At 42.9% G+C, this 25,387-nt stretch overlaps 1 protein-coding gene across 12 annotated transcripts in view; it reads left to right on the forward strand.

The window, feature by feature from the left end:
- Positions 1–25,387, forward strand: part of LYPD6B (LY6/PLAUR domain containing 6B) — a 156,941-nt gene that overhangs the window by 93,039 nt on the left and 38,515 nt on the right. For 3 of the 12 annotated variants that reach the window (XM_090279611.1, XM_090279609.1, XM_090279610.1), the window contains 2 exons: positions 13,248–13,322; positions 22,623–22,717. The exons of 5 other annotated variants lie outside the window; for them this stretch is intronic. In XM_090279611.1, the coding sequence (XP_090135737.1) occupies positions 13,248–13,322; positions 22,623–22,717 (170 nt within the window). Of the gene's footprint in view, positions 1–13,247; positions 13,323–22,622; positions 22,718–25,387 lie in introns of those variants that run through there. 4 more of the 12 variants (XM_090279627.1, XM_090279644.1, XM_090279612.1 and 1 more) reach the window with 2 other exon arrangements.

Consider the following 25,387-nt stretch of genomic DNA (forward strand, 5'->3'; position numbering starts at 1 on the left):
TTGCAACTGTGTTCAGCACTCTTAGGAGAAGGAAAAGCAGACTGCCCATGAGACTTTATTAGGTGCAATTCAATCAGTGAGACAGGCTGCCAAAGGCTCTCCAGATGGAGTGGCTCCATGAATTGAAATAGAAAGGGCAGGTAAAGAGTTAAGCATGAGAGGGAGAGAGGGGACCTGTCTAGGTTGGCATGGCAGATATAAACGTCAGAAAGAAGGCCAGTGTGACCTGAGCAGATAGAGTATGGGCCGGCCCATGTTAAAGGAGTTTCACCTTTTTCTGAGGTGCAATGGAAAAATTTTGGAGGAGTTTAAGTAGGGAAGTGCTATAGTACAGATCATTTGGAAGGCCCAGACAAGAGGACCCCACATATTGAAGACCCTCTCAGCTTCAGACTGTCACGTGAGAACTGTGGCTGTTGGAGCCATTCCTATGAAACCCCAAATGTTAACAACCCCAACGGTATGTGAAGAAAAAGCAACTCTAGGAAAATCCCTGAAGTAACAAAAAATAGGCATTAGAGACTTTTGAGCTGGTCGTCATGGGAGACCCTCATACTTACCTGTTGGCCCTGGAAATATTTTTCAAATGCTGCAGAGTTTTCTCTAAACTATTATCTCTTAAGATTTCCTATCAACATTCTCAGGTAAGGCAAGAAACTCAAGTTGCCCACATGGAGAGGTCTACAGCTGTGTCTGGAATGCAGGCTTCCTCCTGAGGTCCCAACCCACAGGTGGCAATGCTGGAAGATGGTCAGGTGAAGGCCACACGCCCACCTTGGGCCTGGGCCAGGACTCTTCCCGGGAGGATGCTCATCCCAGGTTCTCAGTGTTGCTCCCAGAGCATGGACTCAAGTTCTGTTTGAGCCTTACTGGGTCCAAGGCCCCAACATTCCCACTCTGCTTCCAAGAGCTTGGAGAGGGTTGTGTGGCCCCAAACTCTGCGCATTCAAAACAAAACACCTTCCACAGGAGAAGCCCTACAGTGAAGCAATTTGAGAAAGAACTTGTATCAGTCCAACTACTGAGATACCTTTGGCTTGTGATAAAACAGAATAATCCATCTTATTAGCCCAGTAGACGGTATCTCTGAAGGGCAGCCTTCCCTGTCTCTTGAAGAGCTTTGTGAGGAATTTAAATTTATTCTGATTCATTTATGTATTGTGATTACCTCCAGTCAGAGCAAATTTTCTGATGCTTTAGTGTGACTTGCAGAAGCCTTGGGGTTGGGCAGAGCAGGCTTGGCTGATTACAAATTTATGCACAGAACCAATGTGTTTGTGTGTGTGTGTGTGTGTGTGTGTGTGTGTGTGTGTATGTTTATGTTTTTCTAATTAGGTCAGAGATGGTAGTAGTCATGTGTTCTGGGCTGTGGATGGTTTTGATTCTTCCTTGTTTTCCAGGATATTTCAGATGGCTGCAAGAGGAGACCTCTCTTGACCCATCAGTCTGTACAGTTTCAGTGCACAAGAAACAATAGGGAATAGCTATCCAGTTCCTCACAGTCCGTGGAGTGCTCTGCACTTCTCTTTTCTGAACTGGGCAGCTGCACCTGAGAAGTTGATTTAACATATCAAATCTTGAGTATTCCTTTTAAAAGCTTTTTGGTGTGCTCTTGCTTAGTAATTCTAAAGTGTGTTACACCTTCCCAGAGAAATTCACAGTTGGATTTGGACAAGTTGGCGGGATGTGGAAAAGAGTCATAAAGGTGATTAAGAGCCAGAGGAAGTGGCTGAAAAGAGATTAAAGGAGTGAAATGAGGATCTTTGCCAAACTACAGATGTGGGAGGAGCAGAGGGCAAACCACTCAGAGGATGATAAACTGTTGGGAAAGGGAGAGACGGGCTGTTTCAAGGCTCTTAACCTCTTTTTGGGTCACGGACTCTTTTGTGAATCCAGTAATGGCTCTGAACCTCCTTCTCAGAAGACTGTCCAGGCTCACACAAACTTGGCCCATTTCTTTCTTGCTCTCGCTCTTGGCTCCAGACCTGTGGTTACCATAGGAGTATGGAATTGTCAGATATTCTGATTTTTTAGGACAAGTTAAAAATACAGATTATTATGTGAATTTATTTTATTTTTTAAAAAGCTGAGCTGGCCAAATTAAATATCTCTCTGGGCCATTGTAGGGAGCCTCTAGCTTGCTGTAAAACCTTCAGCGTCCTTATTGTCTCTGAGTTCCTTGGATCTATCTGTTTGGTTTGGCTCCTCTCTCCTGTGTGAGAGACTTTCCTCCAATGTCTGATTCTTGGCTATTCACAGCTGTAAGTTCAGTGTGAATGGTGGGGCTTTCCTCTAGGTGACAGATGGTGGGTATATATGGGCATTTTCTCTGGGATGCTTCATTTTTCTAGAAGATTGTCCAGTCTCCTGGGGGTGGGGGAGGAGGCAGGTGTGAAGGACAGTGGGGGAGGGAGAAGTTATATGCTTCTGTAGCTGGATGCTGCTGTTGTGGGATTGGGCAGTTCAAGTATTCAGATCGTTGCTAACCTGCCAGTGAATGTTACACTTCGTCCCACTGTTCCACTGTGCCTGATGCCTTTGAATCCAGAGAACCACCTGGTTAAATTTTTCCAAAGGACACAGCCCTAGTCTTCTGTAGGGTTAGGTGCCTGATTTCACAGGGCTGAGGAGAGGCGCTGGGTCTAAATTGCTCTGTCTGCTTTTGAGTAGTCTCCCTGCGTTCAAGACCCATCCCTGCCCTCTTGAGTCCTGGCCTTTGGGTGCTCAGCCCTGCAGGGATCCTACAGAACAAGTTAGTTTCCTTCCTGTGGGGATCCTGCTTTGCAAGCTGTTGGTAAGGCAAGAACATCAGAAGCTAAGTTACCATTTGTCTTCCTGCTTTATGTTTTCCCGGCTCTCTCCTCTGCAGTTATCTCCTAGTCTTCTTTATCTTTGCAAAGAAAAGTTTCATAGTTTTAGTATTTAATAGTCCCAGAACTGTCTAATAGTCTTATTCCTTTTAGTTGGGGTATGGGAAGGGAGGGTCAGAAATGTGTTTTTGGTCTGCCATTTTTAACAGGAAGTCCTCCTTTTTCCTGATCCAATTCTGTCTTATTTCTTCAGGACCTTAATTCACCTGCTTTTATTTTCTCATCTTTTCACAGTTCTCTACCACTGGTTCCTTTCTCACAGTTTATGCAGTCAACTCTCCTGTTCTAAATCCAAAAAATAACTTATCTTTCAACCATTCTTTAAAAAATTTTTTTCAATTACAGTTGACATTCCATGCTATATTAGTTTCACGTGTGCAGTAGAGCGGTTTGGCATTTGTATAATTTACGAAATGATGCTCCTGTAAGTCCAGTACCCATCTGACAACATACGTAGCTATTACAATAGTATTGATTATGTTCTCTATTCTGTACTGTATATCCCTGTGACTATTTTGTAAATGTTCTTTTTGACCTCACGTTTCAACACTAAATAGGAACTTAACATTGCTGCTTCTGGCATTTTTAACCGATGGCACTTCTCTCTCCATGATTGCTGATATTCTCTGAAAGGTCACAGATTCTCCAGTTTAATGATGTCTTGTGGTCCTTCCCAGTGTCACACTCCAGTCACTCACTGTGGATTCCTGACCCTGATCCCTCCTGTGGCTTCCAGAGCTTGCTCCTCTTCACCGGCCATCCTCTGCATATGTGACCCCCAGAAACCTGCCCTAGGCGTCTTGTCTCTCTTCTGAAACAAACACACCCATTTCTACATGCACAGCTATTGTCTTTCAGTAGAGAATCCTGGATCTGTATCAAGAGTCCTGACCTTCACCCTTGATCTAGTCCAGCAGGGAGGGATAAGTGTCTGCTGGGGCTACTTACACAAAGGTCCTGCTGAAACCTCACACTCACATGTCTAAAACCACATCTGTTTTCTCTCTCATAGCCTGTTCCTCCTCCTGTGCTTTCCATTTCTGTTAATGGTGTCACTGCCCCCAGTTCACTCAAGTTAACACCCTTGGGGCAATTTCTTAGCTACTACTTTTTCTCACCCCAGAATCTAATTAGTTACACAAAGTCCTATTGCTTTTATCCTTACAGGGCCTCAGAATCTGCCCCCACCCGTCACCTCTTGCTTAAATTATCACGAAACGTTCTTTGTGCTCTTCCTACCTCTGCTTTATCTTCTCCTGAGTTCATCTTCTACACCAGTGACTCCCAAATGTAGATATAGTAACATCGAGATGAACTGGGATTTTTAAAAAGTGCATATTTCTGAACACCTCTACTCAGTGATTGTGACTAATTAGATCTGGGTGGGATGCAGAAATCTGAGCTTTTAAAGTCGCTTCACAGTGAGTAAAGCAAATTTAGAATAATATTTACTAAGTGTATCATTTATATTATCTAACACAAAATTATAATGCTATTTAGTTGTTATAGATGCATACATATGCCTATGTATTTTCTTCTCTGCATAAACATGGATGACAAGGTTACTCACCAAGAATGTGTTTATTTCTGGGAAAGGGAAAAAGGGGTGGTCAAGGAGCAGTATTGTTTATTTCTCTTAAACATTCTAAAGCCAAAATGCAAAACATCAACATGATTTTATTATGAATGGAGAATTGTCATATTGTAATGTGTGCTTCTCTCTCCATATTAAGCAAGTCTGAATCCCTCCAGAGGATTCTGGTGCATATCTGGGTTTAGGTTCTGTGGCACCATGCAAGTGATCATCTGAAAGTGCAGGTGTGAGCACATCACGCCCGTGTGAAAGCCTCCCACAGCTCCCAGCTCCTACAGAGCCAGTTTTGCATTCCTTGGCACAGCCTACGAGATGCCGACCTATCTCTTCAGCCTTGCCTTCCATTGCTTGCCATCCTCTCAGTCAGTGGCCAGGAAACTGCTCCTCATGGAACCTGGGAAAAGCCATTTGCTTTCACTTGGCTCTGTGTCTTTTGCAGATGCGTTTCTTCTGTATTTTATTCACTTCTCTGAACCCCTACCTTTTGCTCATCAAAATATTGTTTATTCCTCAAGATCTATCTTAAGTTTTACCTTCTCTAGGAAACTTTCACCCCTTTCAAAAGCTTCTTCTTCTGTGCTTTCCATAGGATTCTACTTATACTTCTCTTACAATACTTACAATATTGTGATATGGGTCATTCTTATTCACTTTTGTGCTTATTTCATCCTCCCTATCCCCAGGTGTAAGCTGTGTGCAGGCAAGGACTGTATTACTCACTTACCTGATATATTGTCTATTTTATCGACCAGATATTTCTAAGCACATGTTATATGCAAGGCACTGTGCTGGGTTATAGGGAGATGTACCTGAGTAAGGCAGAACTCCATCTAGATTCTGTCATGAGGTTGATGTTAAGTGCTCAAGTCTCTTAGGGGAGAAGAGAACAAGAATGCCTTTTCTGGCCCTGGCCAGGTAGCTCAGTTGGTTAGAGTGTCAGCCCGGTACACCAAGGCTGTGGGTTCGATCCCTATTCAGGGAACATACAAGAATCAACCAGTGAATGCATGAATAAGTGGAGCGATAAAAACGGATGTTTCTCTTTCTTTCCCATCCTGTCCTCTCTCTTAAAATCAATCAATCAATAATAATAATAAAAGAATGCCTTATCTGTCAGGCTATTAAATTTTAAAAGAAGGAGCAATGCAATGTGGTTAATTAAACTGGTTGAAGACTTATGGATGAGTTGTCTATTGAGTTGAGCTGTTCTGTGTGAGATATTGACAAGGAGACATAGTCAAGATAAAAGCTTGTTAAGTCAATCAATAAGTCCCAGGCAGAGAGACCTCACAGTCATGGAGGTCTTTGAGGAGGTATTTAAGAAGAGTCAGTAATTTACTTGGATTGAAGTCTGGACCAAAAGGAGGGGAGCAGTAGAGAGGAAGTCTGGAAAAGAGTTTTGGGGCTCATTCGAGTAGATCCAGATGCTGGATTATAAAGCGATCGGGCTTCATTTGCTTAGAGGCCACTGAAACTTTGTGGACACGGTTGTGGACAGGTTGTGGCATGGTTGGGCTCTGTGGTCAGAGAAGGAAGCTGGGAGAACAGGTGAGGAGAAGTCAGGACCTAGTTCGAGACTGTGAGCCAGGCTGGGCCAGGGTGGCCAGGCAGCAGGCAGGAAGGAGAGGAGACAGGCATGAGCAGTTCAGTTGAGCAGAATTGATCCCACTTCATTGCTGTGGAGCTGATGGGAATTGGGGAGCAAGGGATGAGAGCCCTTGAAGACAGACAACCTGAAGAGTTCAGCCTGGGACATGAGTCTGTTAGTATGAAGAACACTGGGAAAAGGAGAGGGTTTTGTGGTAAAGATGTTATGTTCTGGTTTTGGATAATGTAGTGGATTGAATGGTACTCCCCAAACTAGCTGTATCTAAGTCTTAACCTCCTGTCCCTAAATGTGACTTGATTTGAAAATAGGGTCTTTGCAAATGGAAATAAGTTAAGGATCTCAGTATGAACTTGTCTTGGATTGAAGGTGGGCCGTAGGTCCGATATTAATGTCCTTTTAAGAGAAAGGAGACAGAGATTTGAACCAGAGACACAAGGAAGAGCATGTGAAGACAGAGGCCCAGCCTGGAGCCATGTAGCTACCAGCCTAGACACTAGGAGGCACCAGAAACTAGGAGGAGACAGGCAAGGGACAGACTGTCGCTCAGAGCCTACAAAAGTCATCAACCCCTCTGACACCTTGGTTTTGAACTTGTGTGCCCTCAAAACTGTGAAAGAACAAACGATTGTTTTAAGCCCCTAAATCTGTGGTAATTTGTTACTGTAGGCTAGGAAACATACAGGTATACTCTGGTTTAAAGCACAGGACAAGAATTTACTAACCTTGAAGCTCCATTTGTAACTTTGTTTCTTTGTATGATCCACTGGACTCAACATGGACATTCATTATGAAGACACTGTTGCTGATGTTACTTTGGTGGGGGGGTGGGTACAGGGAGAGGAAGGAGGTGTCCTGTTGATTGAATGAGGCAGGTAGAGCAGATTTGCTTGCCTACAGGGAAAAATATTTCAAAAATAAGTAATCGAGCCTTAACTGAGTTTCTGTTTTGTGTTCCACATTATGCTAGACACAGAAAGGGATATAAGAATAAGATTTCACATGGACTCTCGAGATGCGCATAACTCTATAATTGAAATAAAACCATTAGCAAGGCTAATATATAATCAGTGGTGAAGAGGTGTAAGGGAGACTGAATTGAATAAGGAATCTTAGTTTATTTTTTTATTAATTGGATATTGAATTTTTTCAAAATTCATCAGTGATTTTCAGATTCTGTGACACAGTCACTCCACAGGTGTGTCCTTTGATTCCTAAAGTCAAATTACCCTCGGCTTGCTGTGTGCTGTCTTGCTGATTTAACTACAGAGCCCTGGAAGTTGTGGGCTGAGAAATTCTTTTTTTCTTGCTTCCTTGATAGGAAAATGCTGTGCAGCTCCCAGAATCAGCAGGGGGTGGAAGCACAATGACCCTGCAGTAATGGGAACTGAATAAATTCAAGTACTGTGTTATCTAAATGGTTTGACAAGTTCCCATCCACCTGGCTAATTGCGTCCGTCTGCTCTCTTTTTTCTTCTGTGGTCTGGGACTTGGCAGGCATGAGTGTTAGCTTGAGTGTTAGTGGTCCCTGCTGCTGGAATGTGCCCTGGACAAGAGCCCCTGCCTATCACTGAAGCCTGGAAGAGGACCCAGTGGCCTCGTTTGCTGACCCCAAGAGTATTTGAGGGCATTACCTCTAATAATAGGAGATGTCACATTTGTCTCTGGATACTTCTAGGCAAAGCTGTACCAAGCTTGTGTTATCTTTGGAGAGGTGACATGAGCCAGACTGAAGAGCTTAAGGAGACTAAAGGAGTCGGGACATGTGGACAGGCTAGGCGACCCCTTGTGTTGGCACTGTCACTTGTACTTGCCTCCAGTAGTCTAAGTTGTTATGGTCCCCCTCTGAAATCAGTGTACTACTCTCTCTGAAGCTGTAGCATCTTGAGCCAGACCTAATACTCGTCTATACTGTAGGCCAGACATCATCTATGGAAAGTATGGAAATTAAACTCCGGTGTGTGTGGCTCTCAGCACTAGCAAAGGACACCAGTCAGCTCTCATATTCCAGTGAAGGAGAAAGTAATTGCAACTCTCAAAGCAACCGGGAGTCCTTTTGTCCCAATAATCTCTTGTTCCAGACTCACCTCAGTAATGTGCAGGGCACTTTGGCATGTAACTCTTACTTTTCTTTTTAGGAGTAGAGGGGACTGAAGTTGGTTAAGGCATCTGGCCCAGCTCTGGGTATTGAGGCATGAGAAAGAGGACACGATTTTCTGTGAACAGTCTCCCAGTGATGCTGTTTCCAGGGTGATTCCTAGTTAGAACAGATAGCATTTGGGAAAGACAGAAAATTTCCTGTAATATGGAGGTGAGGGCCCCTGGGACAGCGGATATTTTGAGTATGTTGGCTATCTCCTATATGGTAAAACGTTGATTGTTCTCAGTTAATGTCTTGATTTGATTGTTCTCAACTTCAACTGGTCTACCGGACAATGGAGCATCATCCAGCGAGAATTCTCCAGCAGAAAACCTTACAAGCTGCTTTTGGTATGTTCGATCAGTCACAGCACCTTCTCCATACACTGCACAAATCTTTTCTTGTGTTTCAGTTGCAATTTTATCTTGCTTGAAATAATAAAGCAAAATATGCTGAAAATGTTGCATATTTTCTTCCATCTTTAATATTAAAATGGCTACACAAAAATTCACCGATTTTAATAAGGTTTTTTAAATGTTCACTGATATGACAGCTGTCACAATACAATCTGACAAAATTGTTTTGAATGAAGTTAAAGACAACCAAGCATTACTAGAGCCATCTTATGGAAAAAAAACAAATGAACTTTTTGGCCAATCCAATACAGCCTACAGAAATGTGTCCTGTTTTAGAGGCAATGGATTCCTTACTCTTATACTAAAAAGAACAACCTTAACAGTACTCATTTTGTTTTTATCTACAAAAAACTCTTGCTCTTGAAATCAGTCTTTAAAAACCTACGGAAGGAACTCAAGTCTAAATTCCCTATAATTTTCTAAAACAGCTTTTGATGTTTTGATGACATGTTCCTAGCTGACTGAACACTGGATTAGTGAATAAACCCAGACTCATCCGTGTGCTAACAATCTGGGCTGACTGCAAGATCCTCCCCGCTGAGAAGTTCATGCTGAACGAAGTGGTCTGAATTCCCTGTGGCTCTTGATTTTGCTTGTAGTTCTCCTGCCAGTGTGCAGAACTGATTGTTTTTCATCAACTTCCTAGGGGTATCTTTTGATGACTCACCTGAGCCGCTTTTGTGAGTCCAGGTGTGCAGGGGCATTTCCCCTTTGTGCCATCTGCTTTTTTCTGCACTCTGCAGAGGAAAACCAGAGTGGAGTGCAGTCTCGCTTTCTCTTCCAACTATTCAGTTGTCTTGGTGGGGAGGAGCTGTGGTTGTCTTAAGACCCGTGTTTCCATATAGAAGCCTGGTTACCTTTTTTATATACTCCAGAAAGGAAAAGCTCATGGATGGCAAGCAGGTTACAGGGAGACATGTTTTTCTAGTTGATTTTGTCCGGGTATTTTATCTTCAGGGATAGAAAGAAGTGCTTCATAGTAGTGCAGGTTCTCTGACTCCTTGGCATCAGCTGTTTGGGAGACGCTTGTTAACACTGGGTCAGGGGTCAAGAATGATCCTTAAGCTTTAGGCATTATGATGTGAAGAGTTCCACGTAGTGGGGATATTCTTATCTCACTTCAGCTTGAAATATGAAGAACATTAATTAAGATTGTGGGGAAGGTTTACTTAACCCTTAGGGAAGAAAAATTACTTAATAGACTTGTTTTCTTGCTGCTGCTACTGATTCTGAAACTAGGATTTATTCAATTAATTGGTTCATGGTGGCATGGCTCTTCTGACTCTTATATACAGTTCTTTGAATGAAGTTGTCATTAAAAAATAATCAACTTTTTACATTGTAAATATTTGATAATTATTTGTTGAATTAATTATATAAAAATGTATTCCATGATAAGCAAAATGTGGCATATACTTGCAATGGAGTATGATTCAGGCATAAAAAGGAATGGATTTCTGATCCATGATACAACCTGGATGAGCCTTGAAAACATTATGCTTAGTGAAATATGGACTGAAAGGGACAAATATATGACTCCATTTATATGAGGTGCCTCAAATAGGCAAAGTCATAGAAACAGAACGTAGAATAGTGGTTATCAGGGGCTGAGGGGAAGGGGTAATGGGGACCTATTGTTTAATGGGTAGAAAGACTCTGTTTGAGATGATGAAAAAGTTCTGAAAAGGGATAATGGTGATAGTTGCATGACATTGTACATATACTTAATACCACTTAACTATACATTTAAAATGTTAAATGGTAATAGTGTCAGATTCCAACACAGGAAGGATATTTGACTCCTACAAATGCAGAACTATAAACTCATACCTGAGATGATAAACCTTCTGAGGGCATCCTTCATGGATCTGTCCCTCTGCAGGAATAGAGAAAACCTTTACTCCAGGCTGTTGCCAGAGACCAGTCTCAGATAGGTGTAGCCTGATTCCTGCCCAGCTTTTTGTTGGGAGAAGTGGTAATATTTCTGGAAAGTATCTCTTTGGATATGGACTTCATTAATTCTCCCAGAGATTCTCATTTTTATCCCTGGGTCAAGCCAGATGATGCAATTGCTGTGTGCCTGGACATCATTCTGGCCTTGCTGAATCACATTAGTGAACTGTGCTGTGGCCTCTTACCTTGCACTGAGGGAAGCAATAGGAAGCATTAGAGGAGACTCCCTACTATATACACTTAGAGGCACTATTAATGATTATTCCCACCCCTTGACCTCCCTGTGTGGATGGTAAAGGATATTTTAAGAATTTACCCAAGGAAGGGAAGGTTAACACCTTAGGAGAAAATTCTCAATGACAAGAAAAAGCTAACACTCTTGAGAAGCATATACATTGTATTTTATCTTAAAGTCAATTTAATTATCTTGTCTGTTTTTTTTCTTTGCTTTGGCCACTATTATGCTCAGGACCAAATTTATGAACCATATCAAGTAATAGTTTAGTACTTTATAACATGCACTTCTATGCACTAACTTTCCCTCATACTCTTATACCCTCATATATATGTAACCTCACACACACATAACATACACACACACACACACACACCTGTCCAGAAGGTATCCAGCCATGTAATATGAAAAATAGAGACATTTCATGAAGAAGATACAAGAAACACTGTACATAGGACAATGATGCCTCAGTCCCCTTCAAAGTAGGCACTTTGGGATGTCACACAGTTCTCTCAATTGCCATTAGCTGCCCTTTCATATTTTCCTGAATCTGATTGATGGTCTGAAATCTCTTCCTTTTCAAAGGTGATTTTAGTTTGGGAAAAGCCAGAAGAAACAGGATGCCAAATCTGGGCTGTGAGGGGGCTGAGTCACCTGCTTGGTTTGATGCTTTGCAAAAAAACTGCATAAGATGTGATGCATGAGCGGGCTCATTGTCATAATGAAGCTGCCAATCACCAGTTGCCCATAGCTGTGGTCTTCTGTATCATCTGAATAGTTTCCACAGAGGAATGTTCAAGCTTAATGCAAAATCTGATGCAGATTCGTTGCTCTACTCACTTAGTCATTTGAGTGCAATGGCCACACAGTACACATGCTCAGTCATCAGCATCTACTGTCCCTGCTACCTAGTATAGTAAAGCCGCCACTGTTCATGCATGCTCATTCCAGTCCACTGTCCTTGGCTGCCAGGTTACATCAATGTCATGCAAAATGTTCTCATTATATTAACGTTGGCTGGACTTTTATATGGCAGCCAAGGAGACAAGCACTAAAAGGCATCAAAATTGACGAGTTCAAAAACTGTTTTGATCAGTACAAAAGTGTCTAGTTTAGGTGTATTGCATCAAATAGAGAGTACTTTGAAGATGACTGAAGTTTAAACACATAAGAATAAACACACAATTTTTAATAAATTCTGGGTGTTTTTGGGTCCTCCCCCTTATATACATATATATATATACATACATCTCATATGGAGAGAGAGGAAGAGATGTTTAAGGAATTGACTCACATGACTGTGGAAGCTGGCAAGTTTGGAATTTGCAGGGCAGGCCCTATCCCCTATGGCTTAGTTGGTTGGAGCACTGTCCTATGACTAAAAGGTTGCTGGTGCGATCCCCAGTCTGAAAAATAGCAGCGCAGGCTTACAGGCTGGAGACTTGATTTTTATTCTTTAAAGAAAAACTTGATGTGAGGGGAAAAGAGAGAAAGAGAAAGGAAGAGAGACATCAATGTGAGAGAGAAACATTGATCGATTGCCTTCCATATGCACCTCGACCAGGGATTGAATCTGCAACCTAAGTATGTGCCCTGACTGGGGATTGAACCCTCTACCTTTTGGTGTATGGGATGGTGTTTCAAACAACTGAGCCACCTGGCCAGGGCTCAGTCTTTACTCTTAAGGTCTCTACTGATTTGATGAGGCCTACCCATATTATAACAGGTAATCTGCTCTACTCGAAGTGTTCTAATTTAAATTTTAATCACATCTAAAAAATCTTTACATCAGTATCTAGGTATGGTTGATGAAACTGAGTACCATAGCTCAGCCAAGTTGGTTAAATACGTAAAATTAACCATCACCAATAGGGATATAAATAATTATTAAAAATTGGGCATAATAGTTATTTGTCTTTTACACTTGCTTATTTGAGCGCACGCAGAAAAAGTTTCCAGTTTCCTTTCACCTCCTCATCTAGGTTCAAGTCTCATGTTGTCCTTATTTCATCAGCTGGCAGGGCTGACGTCCAAAGCAGGGTTGGTTACATGGCACAGAGTCTGCATTGTGTGTGAATGTGCTGACCTGCCAACATACCCTGGTATATAGTCAGTGCTATGCAGAGTTCTGCCAGATCCTTGCTAAACAGCCATTTTTGTGGAGGGACGTGATGAGCTATATGATTTCACCAATCATTACCATTCCCAATTAGACAGGGCCCAGGTGTCTGTCAATAAAACATTAGCTCACTCTGACTTGATTCCAGGGTTTTCACTATTTGATATTGTTCAATTGGCTATATTGCTGCTGTTCTACTTTGTGAGGTCTTCAAACATCTGGAGACCTGCTTTTAAGGAAAAAACATTCCTGCTGTTCAGGAGTGTAACTCATCACCAGCGGTGGCTCTTACCTTGCCTTTTTGTCTTTGGTAGGTTGGTGGTTGCTTCCTTTGGGCACATACTTCTTCACTGCTGGAGAGGAATCGAACAGCCACGCACGCCCTCAAGGTGAGAACGGAGGCGAGTACAGGCAACCCTTGGTGTTCCATTTGGAAGCTTCAGTGTAGGATGTCAGGGAGCCAGGGGCATTCCTGAATGTCTTAGGGCTTTGTCTTTAGCCCATGGCCTTGGCAGGGTGCCAGGTTTTATCCCCTTCTAACCCTTCGCTGCTCACTGTGGTCCTTGCATTTCAAAACCTGGTTTGGGCCTTAGCTCCATTTCTGGTGAATCCAGGGAGGGAGTCCTCATATTCAGTGAGTGATCAGTGGATCAAAGATTTCTCTGCTTCCCACACAATACAGTAATATGGTCAATTAAAATAGAACTTTCTAGATTAATGGTCCCAGTTATGGGGGTACAAATATATGAGAAGTGGGAAGTGATGCTCAAAAGCGTTTATGTCAAGTGAACTACATTGCTAACTCTGCTTAGTAAGTACGTGCACTGATTATGGAGCAGTTGTAATTATAGGACATGTAAATGTTAAGGATTAGAAAATAGTTCCTGATCCAAAATAGGATGACAGTGTTACTCTAACAAAGAAGAGGCGACAGCATTGATGTGGACACATGTAAAGTTGTGTTTTACTGATGACTGCTTTTTATTTCATTTTGCCCTTTTGGTTTAAGTGTGGTATTTAATACACTGGCTGACCACATTTGGTTGTTAGGCCTGTCTCCATGTTTTTCCAGTGGAAAAGCTGAATCTGAGATCTGCTTTTCCGAGGTCAGGCAGCTAAGACCAAGGAATGACCTTTCTTTAATTCTCACCTGAGGATATGTTTACCAATATTTAGAAAGAGAGGAAGGGAGAGAGAGAGAGAACAAAGATTGAATCCGCAACCTAGGTATGTGCTCTGACCGGGAATTGAACCCACAAAGTTTTGGTGTACAGGATGATGCTCCAACCAACTGAGTCACCTGGCCAGGGCAGGAATGTCTTCTTGAGGCTTCAGGGATCTAGGCCTGGTCTGCTGAGTAATCTCCCTGGTGTGGGCTCTCAGCTCCCAGCCCAGAGGCCCTCTGCCTTGCAAACAGACCTCCCACCTTAAATCTGATGGATGAAGGGGAAGCATCCAAAGGAAGTTATCTGAGATTGTGAGCTGATGGGGCTTGGGCCATGTTTACCTTCCTGTTTCTTGTCTAAAGAGGAGACTGAATTATTAGCACCCATGTTTGTTAATACTAATTATGTGTTTCAAGTACAAAGCAGTATTCTGTAGATGCTTCCCTCCTTACCTTTATTGAAAAAGGATGATATTGTACTACCCTAATTAGGTCCAAAAAAACAAGTAGGAATCTGTATGTTATTACTGTTACCACTTAGGGAATATCGGGTGGTGTGCCAGCTGTTACTTCAATTTAAGAGTCTGCTATTAATAAACCTGTGGTATATGGAGATCAGAGAAGTGATGGTCCAGCAGTGAGACATAGGGAGAGCATTAGGTGATCTTCCAAAGCCAGGGAACTTAATGTCTTTTTAGTTACAGTGTTAAACACAGTGTCAGGAACATCATCATCTTCATCATAATGATACTCATCATAACAGTGACAACAGTGGTAATAAAAATAATAACTCTGATATTAATTGTCTCTGTCACCGCCATCACGACAGCTAACATTTATTGGCTCCTACTTTCTGCCAGGCACTAGACTCAGCATTTTATTTGCATTATTCTTGCTTAATCTGAGGAAGGCCCTATTACTATCCACCTTTTACAGTTGAGGAACTGAAGTTTAAAGACGTTAGGTAAGTTGCTCAAAGTAAGACAGTCAAGCCAGAAAGGGGCAAAACGGGGATATAACTGGCAGCACAGATGGAGGATGACCCCGCTGCAGCTTTGACCCACGTGAAGGTGTTTACAGCTGGTGTTCCACTTGATGTTCACATTTGTCCCTGCTCGCCTGCCCTTTGCCCTCTGATCACCTACCATCGACATTTTGTCTCTTCAGCACTGATGGAGCCAAAACATTAAACAGTGTACAGTAGTCCCTCTCTATATCACGGTTCACTTATCGCAGCCTCACTGTATCGCAGGATTTAAAAAAAATATTATATTTAATTATTTATCACGGATTTTTCGCTATATCATGGGATTTTGCAGTACTGTATACGTATGTTGTTAAAGTTACATAAGTTTAAGAGCATAGAATATGTTTAAGAACATAAGTAGTGTTTATAAAAGTGTGGGAAAGGTTAATAAGGGAGTGGGAAAGGTTAATAAGGGACTGGGAATGGTTTATAAGTGTGTGGGAGGGGTCTATAAAGCCTTAAAATATATATAAATACTAAAATAAATGTAAGGTTCCTACTTCGTGGATTTTCACCTAACATGGGGGGGGGGGGGTCTAGAACGTAATACCCGCTATAAGGGAGGGAATACTGTAGTTCAAGATTGTGAAAGAGTATTCGGCTTATAGAGAATATAATGAAGATTAAAAATCACCCAGTTTTAAAAGATGCCCACTCTTTAAGTCATGAACACGTTAGTGTGTTTTGCTGTTGCCTTTTCCCTTGTGTATAGTTTGTTCACATAGTTTCTATGTGTATAATTTTTGAATTTTAAAGTTAACAGGTATTTTCTTGTGCCTTTGCTTCATAAGCCTATTTGAATGCATGCTGTACATGGTCAGAGGGCTCTTATGTTTATTCCACAAGGAGTTGTATCTTTGAGTTGCTCCCCTGTGGGCAGTGCAGAGCTTCTGCCCACTGTACTGGATAGCCAATTTCTGTCTGCTGACATTTGGAGTGGAATTATAGGGTTGTCAATGCCCCCCCCCCCACATCGTAAACACCTCGTATCTTGAGCGGGGTCTCTGTGGGATTCAGCAGCAGTCCTGCTCGCCTGAAGCCCAGGAGACCCACGGGTGGCTCTGTACTGAAACTAGTGGCAAGACCTTGGGTAAACTATTTCAGTTCTGCATCTTTGTGGTCCACTTACATCTCATCAGCTCTATAATTCCATGAAATCAGGAGTTTTCTGAAATCTCTTGATTTATAACCTGATCAGTTGCAATTGATGCAGGGATTTGGGTGAGGCCCAACTGGGTTAATCTGGGTTGCTAGCAGAAAATTTAGTGTTTCAAGATGGCCAGACCTGTGAACCCTTCCAAGGTGAAGTGTCTTAGCTACTTTTCTATAATTCTTGCCATCCCCACTTTTGTGGCCCCCAGCTATCTCTCTGTGTCCACACCCCACAGAATAGACAGTACAAAGTACGTGCTCAACAAATAGGAGATGAACAAACAAATATGTGCATGACAGATGCTACTGGTCTTGGTCTAAGAACCTTTAGCACTATGGCTGATCCAACTTATCAGATCAATGAGATTGTTTCCTTTAGATGTAGTGAGTTTGTTTTTAATAGACAGGGACTTTTAAGCCTCCAAAATTTCTCATAACATATTTCAGAGTGATTTTCCTACCAAGATGATTATCAATTCTTCCCGCATGTTGCAGATGAAAGAACACTGATCTCTGGAACTTGTTTTCTTCCCCCCCCTGTATTGTGCCTACTATGGGGTCTTTGCTTAGGTGACAGAAAAATCAAAGCTTGCAATGTATAATTTTCTTGCTGTGAATAGCAGAAAAAATGAAGGTGTTTGGGACTTCCTGTATTCTTGGAGCCACTTATCGGGGCTCCAAGATAGGTTCTGACTGGCTTCCCCAGATTCTCACCTGGAGATGCTGACCTTGAATTGGTTTGCTCACTCCTTGATGGTATCTGTGTACTTCATTGTGCAATACTTAAGACCCATGGTATAAAGCTACTTCCAAGGAGGCCAAATCTTGCCATTTCTGGCCCCAGAGTCCTCACAGACTAAAAGGAACAAAATCATGTATTCCCACATCCCCTCCCTCTGCAAAGACCTAATTTGGCTCTACCTTGGTGCAGAAAGCTTGCCTCCTTCTCTCCAGATTTGATCATTAACTAGTCTTAGCTTTCCCAAGTTAATATGCCAACAATGGTGGCCCCACTGGGGGGCTACTAGGTGGGTGAGATGAGAGCTTGGAAGCACCATGTGGTGGTTGGTAGACCTGTTGGCTGAGACAAAGGGCCTGGTTTCACTTGGGGGTGGTGGTGGTGTTTGAAATGCTACTGATTAAAAACCCCTCATTTGTTTAGGGCTCTGTAGCAGTTATCTCTTGCTGCGTAATAATAAACCACCCCAAATTTAGTTTCTTAAAGCAACAACCATTTTCTTTGCTCATGATTCTGTGGGTCCGCAGTTTGAGCCGGGTTCTGCCAGTCCCCTCCTAGGATCACTCGTGTTGCCGTTTATTCAGCTGGAACCTGGGAGGCAGTTGGTCTAGGAGACCTCAGCTGGGATAACTCATCTCTGTCATTTGCTTTTATTCTCCAATAGGCTAGCTCAGGCTCCTTCGCACGACAGAGCTGCCAGCAAGGTGACATGAGTGGAAACTGTACGTTCTATTGGTCAAAGAATGGCTAAGGTCAGCCCACAGGGGAGGAAGTTGAAATAGACTTCATCCATTAATGCAATAGCTGCAAAGAACTTATGGCCACTTAACATTTATCACAGGCTCTTATCTTGGATAGGAAAGCAATCCGAAATTACTTTATTTTGTTTTATTTTGCTTTTAAGCTATTCTGGAGTAGAGATGGTGTTGTCAAGCCCATCTGAGAGGAGTCTGGAAAACAGATGTCTTCTGTAGCATACTCCAGAATATAATAATAAAGATAGTAATAATAACAACAAATAATAATATTGTTCTTACTCTATGCCAAGCACTGTTGTAAGTTCTTTACATATCATAATGCATTTGGTCATTATAAAATCTTACGAGGAGGTAGGTACTATTTTTACCCTCATTTTATAGGTGAGAAAACTGAGGCACAGAGAGGCTAGATAACTTCCCCCAACGTCATAAAGGTCTAAAGCGGCAGACCTGAGATTCCACCCAGGCGCACTGGCACCCGGGTCTGTGCATTAACACCAAATGCCTCTCAAGTCAGTGGAAACTAATTCTTCCTGATTCTTAGCAGAGTTCTCTCTTGGACCATGTCATTTTTTGAGAGGCAGGGGGATTGGCTGTTTGGAGAAGGACATGAAGCCTTTTTGAGTTCACCCTGTGACCAAAATGTGGCTGGGTCACATTGTAGGAGATACTAATTGGAGATAATAAAGACACTTGTGATCCCACACACTAGAGAGAAGTTTTCCTGGGTGTAAATGTGCAGGTGTGTCTGGTGATGTTGGTGGTCACGGTCATTGTCATGGTGTTCCTCCGCTCTTTTGCTGAGTGAAGAATGAGAATATTTCATTATGTCCTCTCTAACCTTTCAGATAGCGTCCCTTCTTCTTGGCTTCAGGTCATCAGCAAGCCTCAGCTCCAAAGAAAATGTTGTGGTTATTTAGCTTTTTGTTTAAGGGTGGGTTAATAGCCTACTTTATACAGCATTTGTGGAACTAAAATCAGTCCATTCTCCAGGTAGTGCTAGGTGGTTTATCTAAGGAAAGTGACATTTAACCTGACATTTATAAGGTCACCCTTGCAGCCATGGATGGAGGGACCCCTGGCACCTGTGACTTAGTAATGGACCCACAGCCCCTTCCTCAGTTTCAGGGGTGCGAGGCATGTATTGGAGTCAGGACTTTGCATTTAGTGCTAGGAACGGGGAGAGACCAGCAGTCTAAGACTTACGGGCAGTCATTCCAGCCACCTGGTATCTCTTCTCCATCAAATCCCATTGTTGTCTCTTAGCTCCTCCACTAGCCAGCTAGCCGCTGCCTTCTGTCATCCTTGTCCTCCTATGTTAACTCAGTGACCGTTCCTGCTGCTGGGAGGTTTCTGTCACAACTTTCGTATCCATAAGAAACTACATGTTCTCCCTAATGTGATCTCCAGCTAGAATCTGAGCTGGAGGCAAAGCAGTCTGGCCGTGAACAGCCCCACCGGAGAGGGCAGAACATAGGGCTACAGGGGGACATGTGCTGCCCTTTCCTCCCCTCCCCTCCCATCACCTCCCCACCCAGCAACTTCTCTGAAGGCCAGATTTCTTTCTTCCTCCCTCCCTCCCCTCCTCCCTTTCTTTCCTTCTGGTTTTTTTTTAATATTTTATTTGTTTTTAGAGAGGGGGAGGGAGGGAGACAGAGAAGGAGAGAAACATCTATGTGAGATAGAAACATCGATTGGTTCCTCTCATACACACCCTGACTGGGGACTGAACCCACAACCCAGGCATGTGTCCTGACCAGGAACTGAACCCACGACCTTCTGCTTTGTGGGACGACACCCAACCAACTGAGCCACACTGGTCAGGGCAAGTCTGGGTTTTTTAATTGCCAAGCAAGAAATCCCAGGAATGTTTTTCTTGTACTAGTGGAAACTCTGTTACCTTTTTAATCTTTTACTTCAGCTAATCTTGAAGAGTTTATAATCCTGTCCTGCCTACATGAAGTACTTATTTCTTTTCTGATGCTTGCTTCCTTTTCTTCTTATTCAAACCAGCTGGGACAGTTTATCCCCTGCTATAGTTAGGAAAACCAGACAGGCAAGTCTCTACAGCAGAGTCTCCAAACAGTGCTGCACTGACTACTCAGCCTGCCTTTAGGACAGAATTAAAGGACAGAACACAGGCCGGAAGCTTCCTTTGTGTCCTCAGGCCTATGGGGCTGTTCTTTCCCCCATAAACATAATTGCTGCTTGTGATGGATGTGGCCAGCTGGCCATGCCCCTTTCACCCCCTCCTGCTTGGTCACCCAGGACTGCCCCAGCCCACACCTTTGATTTGCAGTCATCGGTACTAGTTTGCCTTTGCCTTGGCTAACACTGCCTGTCTGGGGCCCTGGGAGTGCTCAGGAGCAGGACAGGAGTCTGTGAGAGAGAAGGGAAGAGAGCGGAGAGGCAGCGGTGCCTCTGGTCAGTGGTGCACTGGGTGACTGTGTGCTTTGGAAACTGTGGCTCACCACAGGGTCCTGAGTGCACACAGAAGTCCTTGTGCCTCCCGAGGGGGAGGTGTATTTGCCCTATGTCCAGAGAGAACCATTCAGACACGGTATTTCCTTGAATTCGCTGCAGTTTTGACCCACCCTATGGCTGCTGGGTTTATTGTTCCCCTTTCTTGTTGATTTTATGACCAATATTGGAGAAGGACAATACCTGAAAGTTTGTGTAAGCCCCTCCTTTTTAAGCAGTGAAGGGGATTGCTTAACAATAAACACAGAAGGAAATTAAAAAAAATAGCTTTGCTCCAGGTTGGCTCTAGGCAAAGAAGGCTGAACTGGAGAAGGCATTTTAAATGGTTAGAATTCCCGTTTACGCACCTGCACATTCAGCCGTCAGCTCCCGGCCCCCAGTAACTGGCACTGGAGTGGCTTTCGTTTAGTCCTCAGCGGCTCTTTCTTGAAAAGTTGTTTTCAGTAACCCAAGGAAAGCAGAGCATTTCCAATTTATCCTTAGGCAGCTCTCAAAATTTCACCTTCAGGAAGTCTTCCTAGAAGAGAGATGAAAGCGTCTTCTGTGTCTAAGCATGACACGGCTCTGCACGATCCCGCTGTTCTCACCACGATCGCTGCCATGCTTCACCCGTGAACAGCTAGTCCTGTCTACTTATTAGCTGTGTTTCCTTCTGTTCTCAAAACATGGGTCCCTGCTAGGATAAAAAGGGCAAAGGTGGTTAAATCTGAGATGCTAGATCTGTGTTTACCCCCCTGTGGGGCAACACTAAACGGACAGCGAATGTGTTCAGACAGTGTCATTGGCAGCATGTGCTCTGATCATAGGGGTCTAGCTTCTCTTTTGTATTTAAACCTCAGGTATGCTTTGATCAGGTGTGTCGACAAGCCTTTTTACTTAAGTTTATTTCAGAGCCTCAGCAATATATCCAGTCATATTGTTGCCAGAATCACACATGGCATAAACCTACTTAGCTGTCATCCAACAGAATTCTAATAGAGGAAATAACGTAGAATAGTTACTTGCCATCTATTAAATTAGTTTATTTTCTATATTTCCTAAATTTTTGGTAGTATGTACTAAATTTGTAATTAACAGTATTTAAAGTTTTTTATTGAAATATATTTGATATATACATAGCATTGACCCTGGCTGGTTTGGCTCAGTGGATTGAGCATCAGCCTGCGAGCTAAGTGTCGCTGGTTCGATCTTCCAGTCAGGGCACATCAGAGAAGGAAAACTCTGACTCCAAAAAACCTCCGTTGCCTTGCGGCATACCTCTTCAGGGGAAAGGCTAAGGGAGTAAACCCCAACAGAAAATCCGGAGCCGGAGTCCCTAAGGCGGTTTGACGTTGTAGTCAACACCGGCAACTCCTGTGGCGCACCTGAAGCCAAGCTGTATTGACTCCGTCTTTCCCTTGGACCCTTCAGCTGCGAAGAGAGGGGGGGTCTGCTGCATGGGCAACAGCAGACCCTCCATATCACCCTGCCCAGGCTCTGTAGCTTCAGCTTCACTGGAGAGGACACTCCAGCGTCATCACAAGATGTCGATTCAACACGGGAGGAGACAGATACCGTGTCACTCCCGAGTTGGACTGCACAGCCATTCTCGGCGGTGCAGATAGACTCTTAAGAAGCTACGCCATCGTCTCTCGAGACGGACGGCTGCCGACGACACGACATAGCATTGTATGAATTTTATTTGATACATTTACATTTTGTAATATGGTTGCCATTTTAGTGTTCTCACCTCTATCACATCACATTATGATCATTTTGTAGTGGGAATAATTAAGATTGAGTCTCTTAGCAAGTTTGATGAGGATAATACAGGACTGTTATTTGTATTCATTGGACTGTGAATTATCTCTTCAGAACTTATTTTGCTAGTAATTGCAAGGAAAGAATACTTTAACATATCTGCCCCCAAAGGGTCAATCAGAGTAGTGCAATATGGAAAATCTCAGAGATTCAGATTAATTAGGAAATGAGAATTCCTAATGCATTCGTGGATTTGCTCCTGAGATTGATTTTGACTTTAAAAGGGAAAGGTTTTCAATTTTCAAGTCTTTCAACTTTCTCTTGCTAATGTGTGTGCTTACCCTGTTAGAATAAGTCATTGTATGAGCTTTATGGATTCCTTAAATAACTGAGGCAGTGACCAAGAGCAGAGAACCAGGCGGTGTTCCTATGGGATTGCTTTCCATTGAAATGTCCTCTCAGCTATTCCTACCCTACCTCATCGCTTCCTATTATCACCAGAGGCCAAATGCATAGTTCTGTGGATAGTTTTCCTCGACTTATGAGCTGAAATGAAGATTTTAAATATAGAGTTTTAAGAAGTTAGGGAGGAAAGTGACATTGATTTATTTGTTTTGTCTCGGCCAGCCTGAGAAACCTGTCCCGTCAGGTCATGAGCAACTGCTTTTACCCAGCTAGTGACTTCAAGAGAACAATCACTCAACCCATCATTTCCGTTCCCGGTGAGTCATCCAGGCTTGCTCATATTGGTTTCAGCTGAATTAGAATCTCCAGGCAATGGCCTCTAGGGCCAAGGCTGTTGTTTAGTAATATGAATTACAAAAACATGCCTTGGCCATGGAGCCATGGCTCACTTGGGAAATTGTGTTGTCCGGCATGGTCAAAAGTGGCCATCTTCATGGTCAATGCAGAATGATGATATAAGTAACCAGACCCTCCAACCTGCCTAGTGCTGAGCTAAAGGGGGAGGGAATGGCTATGAAAATGAATGGGGATCTGGACCTTCTTAGTGCTGCAGGTGTTGAGCACTGAGTATTCAGTGGGGATCTTAGTAAAGCCCCTTTAAGACTTTGTCCTTGTGATGGTGCTGAGAGAGCCTTGACACTTAAGGAGACATGTGCCACCATAGATGGGTACTGTGGAAAGGTAGCTGGAGTTGCTTCCGTTTACAAATCCTACCTGTCCCCTATCATGCCACTGTTCTGAGTACTCTTCTTGAGTCCTATTGTATATGATTTGGAGGACAAATATAAGACTGAACGTACAAGCAGATGCAGAGAGCAATATTGATTGGCACATGTGTTTAGTTCCAGTTCATTCCAAAGTTCAGTTTACTTCCGGGTTCTTAATGTTTTTATGTGTCACAGATCTAGAGGAAGTTAGTTTTGAATGGGAGCTGTCTTTTGAGATTTAGTTGAGCCATCACATGCTCATGGGAAGGCTTGACGTGCAGAAAATAAAAAGAAAATATTCAAAGCAAAATGCTGGATGCAAGTTTGCAGGTTCGCCGAAAATCCTACCACTTTTACAAATTCTTAGCTAATCCTTCTCAGGTTTAAATAAAATCAACAGTTGGTTTTATAACAGCTACCCTGTCACCTTTCTCAATAGTCAGGCACTTGAAATACATCATTAAACAACATCAGAATTAATCCAGGGCCCTTTAGTCTGTAGACTGACTTCCTTGGGGCAGGAACCTTGCTTTCTCCATGTTGAATTCCGAGGACTAAGAAAAATAAGAACAAAAACACACACATGTAAAACCAATTTATAAGCAGGTAAATATGAAATAACTAGTAACCATGAAATAACTAGTAACCATGAAAATAAAACAAATTGAGATCCGAAGCCCTGGTGGTTTGATGGCAAGTCTGTAAGGTCCGTGTTAGATGGAAACCTGGGTGTAGGTGAGAGAGCCGCTCTGGGTGTCTTGGGCAGGACCTGCGTGGAAAGGCGACAATGCATGCCCTGTGGCAGGCATGATTCCTGCATTGGAATAGGAAGCCTCAACCCAGACGAATGCTAAGGAAGCAAAACCAACTCTTTTATCACTCTCGACAACATTTATAGCCAAGACCTACACAATGCCCTTATCCTTGAGGCATTCTGAAAGTCATTTTAATGATTTATTTTCTTTTCCACAACTAAAATATAAATAAAAAATTTTATCACTTTTTGGGTGGACTTGAAGTCTTTCTCTTCATTTCATCACTTTCTGGGTCTATAAAATTCCCCTCACCTTTCAGGTTTTATAACTCATGAATGGGAATTCTGTTTTTCTCATTCCATACAGGAAGGCTTTTTACAGTCTGATTTTTTTTGGTCCTATATCCCCAGCCTGTTTTTATTGTTGTTGGGGATGGGGTGTGATAGGGGCATAGGGAAAGGGGGACTCAAGAAATCCATGTTTTCAGTAACACAAGGATCAGAGGGAAAGGTTTTGAATAAGAGAAAATATTCTTTTCAGTGCCGTCTCCACTCTTTGGAGCTATGAGAACATTGGAGCTGTTGGAGTGAAGAGGAAGTGGCTGTGCTGTACTCCACACTGAAACTTTCTCTGTGGGTTTAGTCCCGGGATCTGCAGTAAAAGCCAGTGATCTGTGTGAGAACCCACCACATTGCGATTACCGCTCTCCATTCTGAATTGTCTTCAACCCAGGCTCCCCACTTTACAGTCCACAGGCCCATTTTCCCCTGTCTTTGCCTTTTCTGCTTATTTTGGCCTCATTTTCTCTGTACTTGCATTAAGGTGTTAACAGCAGGGCATGCACTCAGGCTGGTCATTGTGAGCCATAAAAGCTACTCAGCCACGTGTGGGTTTGTAAGAGCAAACTCTTTCCAGGTAGGTGATTCCAAGTCTGAGTTGATGCAGCAAATGGTTGTGCCAAGGTCAGTGGTGCAACTGTGTGATTTGAGCTGTCCATTTCCTGCTCCTCTGGTCCCTCCACCATCAACGCCAATGAAGACCATAGAATTGAAAGGGGCTTCAGGGTCCTTGCCTTCAAGGATCCTGATCTCCAAGTACAGAAATCCATTTGACACATCCACATGGGTGGTTGCTCATCCATCCTCTCCTTGAATAATTCCATTGTGCTGTGCTCCTTGCTCTCAGGCAGCCCATTCCCTTGTTGGGCCTTTTGAAACTTGATCCCAAATGAGTCTCTTGCCTCTTTCTTATCTCCGGAGGTAACTTTCTCCTCTCTGAGTACCTGAAAAGTTATCAAGTGCAGTATAACTCTCAGTTTTCCCCTTTTTCCACCAAAGTTTTCATTTCTCTGGGTAAACAGGTGTAGCTCTCTCAAATATTATAAATAAGGCAGAGTCTTTAGATCTCTCATCATCCTGGGTATATGGTTCTGTAAGCCTCCTAATTAGAAGTGAATCTTAAATAC

This window comes from Furipterus horrens, unplaced genomic scaffold, assembly GCF_987537825.1.
Source record: "Furipterus horrens unplaced genomic scaffold, mFurHor1.1.pri manual_scaffold_1, whole genome shotgun sequence".
Classification (NCBI taxonomy): Eukaryota; Metazoa; Chordata; class Mammalia; order Chiroptera; family Furipteridae; genus Furipterus; species Furipterus horrens.